General features: G+C 38.3%; 1 protein-coding gene across 1 annotated transcript; it reads right to left on the bottom strand.

Annotated features, from left to right (window-relative positions):
* Window positions 691–1,617, bottom strand: LOC102191555 (olfactory receptor 5K3-like). Its single transcript, XM_018049471.1, has one exon. It carries the CDS (start codon window positions 1,615–1,617, stop codon window positions 691–693), a length of 927 nt encoding a protein of 308 aa, XP_017904960.1.

Genomic DNA, 7,231 nt, shown 5'->3' with positions numbered 1-7,231 from the left:
GTTTACTTCTGTCACATGGTGATGCTTAAGAGGAGACTGATATTTGATAACTTGGGATATAAGGGAGCTTGTAATATTATGCCTTGGGATTCCTGAAATTTGCCAAAGATATTGAATGGAAGTGACTTTTATATGAATGGAGGTGACTGGCTTCAAACTGTTGGCTCAGACAGTAAAGAATCCACCCGCAATGTGGGAGACCCAGGTTTGATCCCTGGGTCGGAAAGATCCCTGGAGAAAGGAATGGCTATCCACTCCAGTATTCTTGCCTAGAAAATTCCATGGGCAGAGGAACCTGGCAGGTTTCAGTCCATGGGGTTACAAAGAGTTGGACATGACTGAGAGACTAATATTTTCACTTTCAATGCTTAGCATTTGCTGAATTTGTTGAAGATTTTAAGTTATTATACTTTGAAATACAGTTACTAGTGTAATTGATTATACTGTGACACAATTGTGACCTCAACTGTATTTAGTTATTCCTAATGAAACTAGTAGTTTAGATTTAGAAATATATTTACCATACTCTCTTCTTCTGAACATCTTTATTTGACTAATACATCATCATGTTTTAGTAATTCAGTGTTATATATGTCATGGCCTTTTTCCATTTTCTTGCTGTTCCTTGATTTTGGAAGTTTAGTGACATTATAATCAGTTGTCCATAAGGATGATATATGTTTCATAATGTTATAAATTCTTCATAATTTTTTTCATAGCATTTATGACTTCCTTATTTCTTAGGCTATAAATAAATGGGTTTAACAAGGGAATCACCAGAGTATAAAAAATAGCAACAGGTATATCTTTATCTTCGTCATTAACTGAATTTGGTCGAACATACATGAAAAGAAGGGAACCATAGAATATTGAGACAGAGACAAAGTGGGATGCACAGGTAGATAAGGCTTTGCCTTTTCCCTCTTTGGACTTCATCTTGAAAATTGTGAAAAGAATAAAAAGGTAAGAGATTATTACTGTGGCAATAGTGAAGACTAAAACTGACCCTGCAAAGATAAATATCATCAATTCATTGATATAAGGATCCACACAAGAGTGTCTGTATAATGGAAGGACATCACACAAAAAGTGATTGATTTGATGAGACTTACAGAAAGTTAACCTAAACAGAAACCCTACATGAATTGTGGGATGAATGTTTCCAGCTATGTAGGCCCCTGTGGTCATCTGAATGTAGAGTTTCTTTGACATCATAGTGTGGTACTGCAGTGGTTTGCAGATGGCCACATAGCGATCATAGGCCATTGCTGCTAGGAGAAAGCAATCTGTAGTTTCAGCAAGGCAGAGACAATAAAATTGTGCCATGCATTCATAGAGGGAAATCATTCTGTCTTTAGAAAAAAGGTTCTCTAGTATCTTCGGGGTAATGGCGCTGGAACAAAAGGAATCCATCAGTGCAAGGTTACCCAAGAAGATGTACATTGGTGTGTGAAGACGATGCTCTGTAACTATCAATGCCACCAGGCCAAGATTCCCCACCATGGTGATCAGATAGATGGTAAAGAACACCTGAAACAGAAGGGTCTTCAGCTCTGGATGATTTGTAAATCCTATCAGGATAAACTGTGTTGTCAAGGAGTGGTTATCCTCAGTCATATCCACCTTTTCTGTTGACATAGGAATTGTGGAGATAAGATTTGAAATTATAATGCCAATAATTTTCCCTTCAAAATTTTTTTTTAATATTTAATAGAGCTCTTTCTTATTTCCTCTGGGAAACAGGGACATATACCTGTATGAGACATTCATTTCTCTGTAATGTCAGCTTTTATGGTCTTGACTCTGAAACTCAGATTTCCCAAGAATATTTTGGTAATTCTAGGGAGGATGCTTACAATGGAAAAGGCTTGTCTTTAAGAATTTATGAAGAATACTATATGTATCAGTGTGTCTGTATGTGTGCTCAGTTGTGTCTGGCTCTTTGTGACCCCATTGACTGTAGACTGTAGCCCACCAGGCTCTTCTGTCCATGGAATCTTCCAGGCAAGAATACTGGAGTGGATTGCCATTTCCTTCTCCAGTACATATCCAGGACACTCATATTTGATTCAACATTCCCAAATAACATATGTCAGTTTTTATATTAGAGGTCCTTAAAATAAATATCAATTCACTTTATATATATATGTGTGTGTGTGTATATGTGTAGGTATGTATGTGTGTGTATGTATATATTAAATTGAGCAATATTTTTCATATACTCTCTCAGTAGAGGGTATGTTTAAATTGTGTACACAGATATATTAAATTTATATTTTAGGAATTGCATGAAAATCACTAAGGGTTAAGGAGAGGCCTGTTCTTATTAAAGAAAACTACCTTGGAAAGCTAAGAAAAGAAATACCCATAGATTATCACCTCTTTTATCTGTTTTCCCAGTGTCATGCTAAATCCATTATTCTCTTTGAAGGTACCGAAATATCTATATCCTTTCCTCTTTTATATTAAGCATAATTTTATATATGATACTTAATGAAGTTTACTCAGTGCCCCAGACTGTATACCAGTCTCCATTTGTTGCAAGATCAAAAGTGTCTTATATACCCAATGCAAACTAGAATTGCTTATGTAAAATCCAATATTGCTTTTGTTTCATGTGTGCATGCACGATTTCTTATGTTTAAGTTTATGTTTAATTGCAGGATAAGTGCTTTACAATATTGTGTTGGTTTCTGCCATACATCAACATGCATCAGTCATAGGTGCACATGTGTCCCCTCCCTCTTGAAACTCCCTCCCATCTCCCACCCTATCCCACCCTTCTAGGTTGTTACAGAGTACTGGATTGAGCTCCCTGCGTCATACGCTAGATACTTTGAGGTTTCCTGTGACTTATACTTCTATAACAGCTGTGGAGACCTATGGGAAAAAAGCATGATTGATTCCAGTCCTATGTCCAGTTCAGTGACCTGGGATGGGTGAACTTGTTTTCAGTATCCTACCAAACATCCTTAATGGACTATTTGGTGTCTGAAAATTGAAATTTAATTATGAAGAATAGTTTACAAAGGATAGTATAGAAATTCATTGTTTTAAAGAATCTGTGTCTCTTTTTTTTACCTGAATTAGTGTATCTACTATTTTACTCCTTCCTGGGAAAATTATGTAAGATTTTCTGAAGTATGTCACAGTATGTAAGAGCTAATAAATTAAAGCAAGCCATGCTTTTATACTTTAGTTTTCTAACACTTAGGAAGAGAGAAAATCTTTTAAATCTTAATGTGATTTATGAAAAAAATCTTATTTTTCTTTTAAAGGCTATGTTCTATTATTATTTAGTGATCTATAAGAATATTTTGAGTGAGTTTCAGTTATATAAATTCTTCAGTCAAAGTGGTTTATTTGAATTCCAAATTCCAGGCACTGGCTAGAAGTTTTCTTTATTTTTTTGTTTTAAAATATTTAACAGCTAAGACAGAAAAAACTTTCTGTATGTAGTCCTGAATGATATAACAGAATTGTATTCTGTTCTTACCTGTATTTTTTGAAGTTCTACATTATAAACAGAGAGGTCAGCATAAATTACAATAAATTTTCTCATCCTAGTTTCCATAGTCTTCAGTTTTGAGACTAGCTAGAATGGTAACTAACTAGTTGAAATCTAGCAACAACAAAAAATGCTCAATGACTCAGAAAAATAAATATTATTGATATTAATATTAAAAGTAAAAGTGAACTAGACTATTCCTCTTACCTTGATTTCACTGAGAAGTGGTTTGTAACACCTCATTGATTGCTTTATGGTTTAGGTGTACTAGGATTTCAGAATATAAACCTCTAATGCATTTGGGATTAAAAGAATAAACAACTGGAAGGCTACTAATAGGCCAGTGTCAATAATTATTTTCCACACAAATTTAAATTTTCTATCAGATGCTAAAGGGATTTCCTTGCAGTGACCTCACTGTATTTCCATGGGGAAATTAGGTCACTATGACATACACTATCTAACTTTAAAGATGACCTGTGGTTGGGGAAGATCCCCTGGAGGAGGAAATGGCAACCCACTCCAGTATTCTTGAAATGGCAACCCACTCCAGTATTCTTGAAATGGCAACCCACTCCCAGTATTCTTGTCTAGAAATTTCCATGGACAGAGGCGCCTGGTGGGCTGCAATCCATGGGGTCACAAAGAATCAGACACAATTTAGCCACTGAGCATGAATGAAAAATTTAAAGTGAAAGACCTTCATTAAAGTCAGTAAGGTAGTTTGAGATCATCTTGCTGAATCTTATTTAACTGACCTAATTTTTATGATTCTTTTCATTCTTTGCGTAAAATGTAAAATGGTCAGAAGAGTCAGGCTGGTTTCACCTCCTACTGGAGGAATTAATATGTTTATGGGATTAATATGGTTTATGAAAGATGATTGGATTTGGAGGTGTAGAAGATTCAGCCAGGATATCAACTTCTTCCCTCTGTGAGTTGACTTTGGCTACATGTCCTCCAAAACCCATTTTGGAAACTTTGATGTTATTAATATTATATATTTCTACATATGAATTACTGAGACTATTCTCTTTTCTTTTAAATTTACAGCAGCTGCATTTGTCTTTATTATGCTGATTCCCCCTTAATTCTAATAATCACTCTTCAGCATGCTGTATATTTGTTAGTACATCTGTAATCAGTCACTCTCCCCCCAGCCTCTATGAGCTTAAGAGGGAAGAGATGTCTCTCTTATGTTCATTTCTTTATTTTTAACACTTGAATAATATGTGACACTTTCACGTGCTGAACAAATATTTGCCTGATGATGAAGAAAAGATAATACTCCCTTGCTCATGTATTTGAAATGGTCTTTGGTTCGTTTTTTTTGTTGTTTGTTTTTTTGTTTTTTGAAACCCTCCCCTTTTTTTTTAACCGCCCTCGCTCGCTCTCCTCTTCTCCCCTTTCCCCTCGCTTGCTCCATCGCGCGCGGCCCGCGCTAATTACACCGAACCACCCACGAGTGTCCGTGTCCCCCGGGTCTCCCACCCCCGGGCCCGCGGGGGTGCGTGTGTGTGTGTGTGTGTGTGTGTCGGGGGCGCCTCTCGCCCCGATGAGGGCCCTGCGCCCGTGAGCGAGTGACCCCGCGGCGGGCTGCGGAGTAAGCAGGCGGCGAGCGGCCCCCGGAGGCCTAGGCCGCGCGGCCTACGCGGAGGTCGGCGCAGAGGTGATTCCGAAATTGAAAAAATATATACCCATTCCGATCAGGAGCCCTCAAGAGCTGAAGTGTGCCCCTCCCGCTACGGCCAAGCAGTCCTTTTTCGTGCATTAACATCCCCTCCCCCCCCAAAGGAACTATGGAGGCCGCGCCCGGGACCCCCCCCCCGCCGCCGCCATCAGAGTCGCCGCCGCCGCCATCGCCACCACCGCCATCAACGCCTTCGCCTCCTCTGTGTCCCCCCGACGCCTGCCTGGCTACCCCGCACCTCCTCCACCGCCTCCCGCTTTGGTTCGTTTTTAAACAAATTATTTCCCCTTATTTTGCCAGCCCTGTTGCTGCACAGTTTCTCTGTATCTTGCTTCTCACTTTGCTTTCTTCCTCTCACCTCAGGGCACTTGGCCACGTACATGCCTTCACTCTTCCTCTGTGCACCTGCTTCATTAATTTGCTTATGTTTCCTCATCTAAAATATCTTTTCTCACTGTTTATCACCCTAGTCCTACTCATTCTTGATCTCAAATGAGATCTCTTTCCTGAGGATTTTTCTAGTCCTCCCTCTAAATTAAAAGGTTTTCTTTTTCCTGGTCTTTGTGATAATTACCTGCCTTTATAATGCATTTGTGACTTTATCAAACATGAATTGTGTGTGTTATGGGTCTTGATTGTAAAGACACTGGCTAAATATTCACAAGTCATTGGTCATGTCTTACATTTTTTGGTCTCCTGTCAACGAAATGAGTTAGATCCTCGGTACAAGCTGCACTGATTTTTCAAATTTCAGTTGTTTAACCTTAAATCAAGTATTTACAATATACAGGGTGTTGGAAACAACTGTGCATAGAATAAGCACAGGATAAGGAGTTCTTAGATTTTAGTAATGGCTCCTGAAAAGAAGTTCATAATCTAGTGGGGAGAAAAGAGTTGCATTGGTAATGAGGAAACAACTCAAGCTGTGGTATAAAAATGTATAAACACATAATATGAACATAAGGAGAATAAAATGAATAGAGACCTGAAAGAAAAAAAAAATTTTTTTCATTGAAAGTATCATTTCACATGAACCTTGGTGGATAAGTAGGATTGTAATACATGAAGCACATGTAGAAAAGAAACAGCAGATTGGAAGCATATGTTAAGTTTTGGAAGGTTGATATAGCAAGACCTAATTAGAAAGTGGATGGTTGGGCTGAAGTAAGTTGCTTCAGTCGTGTCCGACTCTGTGCAACCCCATAGATGGCCTCCTACCAGGCTCCTCTGTCCCTGGCATTCTCCAGGCAAGAACACTGGAGTGGGTTGCCATTTTCTTCTCCAGTGCATGAAAGTGAAAAGTGAAAGTGAAATCGTTCAGTCATGTCTGACTCTAAGCGACCCCATGGACTGCAGCCTACCAGGCTCCTCCGTCCATGGGATTTTCCAGGCAAGAGTACTGGAGTGGGATGCCATTGCCTTCTCCATACATGATATAGGAGATATTCAAAGTATCCTACTTATACGTACTTATAGGGCATGGGAAAATTGAAAATTGTTGTGTTTGGGTCCTTCCCTGATAATTCCCTGAACCCTTTCTCTCAAAAGCTATATATGACAAACCCACAGCAAACATTATCCTCAATGGTGAAAAATTGAAAGCATTTCCCCTAAAGTCAGGAACAAGGCAAGGGTGCTCACTTTCACTGCTACTATTCAACATAGTTCTGGAAGCTTTGGCCACAGCAATCAGAGCAGAAAAAGAAATAAAAGGATTCCAAATTGGAAAAGAAGAAGTAAAACTCTCACTGTTTGCAGATGACATGATCCTCTACATAGAAAACGCTAAAGACTCCACCAGAAAATTATTAGAGCTAATCAATGAATATAGTAAAGTTGCAGGATATAAAATCAACACACAGAAATCCCTTGCATTCCTATACACTAATAATGAGAAGATAGAAAGAGATATTAATGAAACAATTCCATTCACCATTGCAACGAAAGGAATAAAATACTTAGGAATATACCTACCTAAAAAAAACTAAAGACCTATACATAGAAAATTATAAAACACTGATGAAAGAAATCAA

Source organism: Capra hircus, chromosome 1 (assembly GCF_001704415.2).
Source record: "Capra hircus breed San Clemente chromosome 1, ASM170441v1, whole genome shotgun sequence".
In the NCBI taxonomy this organism is placed as follows: Eukaryota; Metazoa; Chordata; class Mammalia; order Artiodactyla; family Bovidae; genus Capra; species Capra hircus.
Note: the sequence above shows the minus strand (reverse complement) of the source record. Positions and strands in the feature narration are given on the sequence as shown.

Coding starts and splice junctions, on each gene's coding strand:
- LOC102191555 (XM_018049471.1), bottom strand. CDS start 1,617: ATGACTGAGGATAACCACTCCTTGACAACACAGTTTATCCTGATAGGA.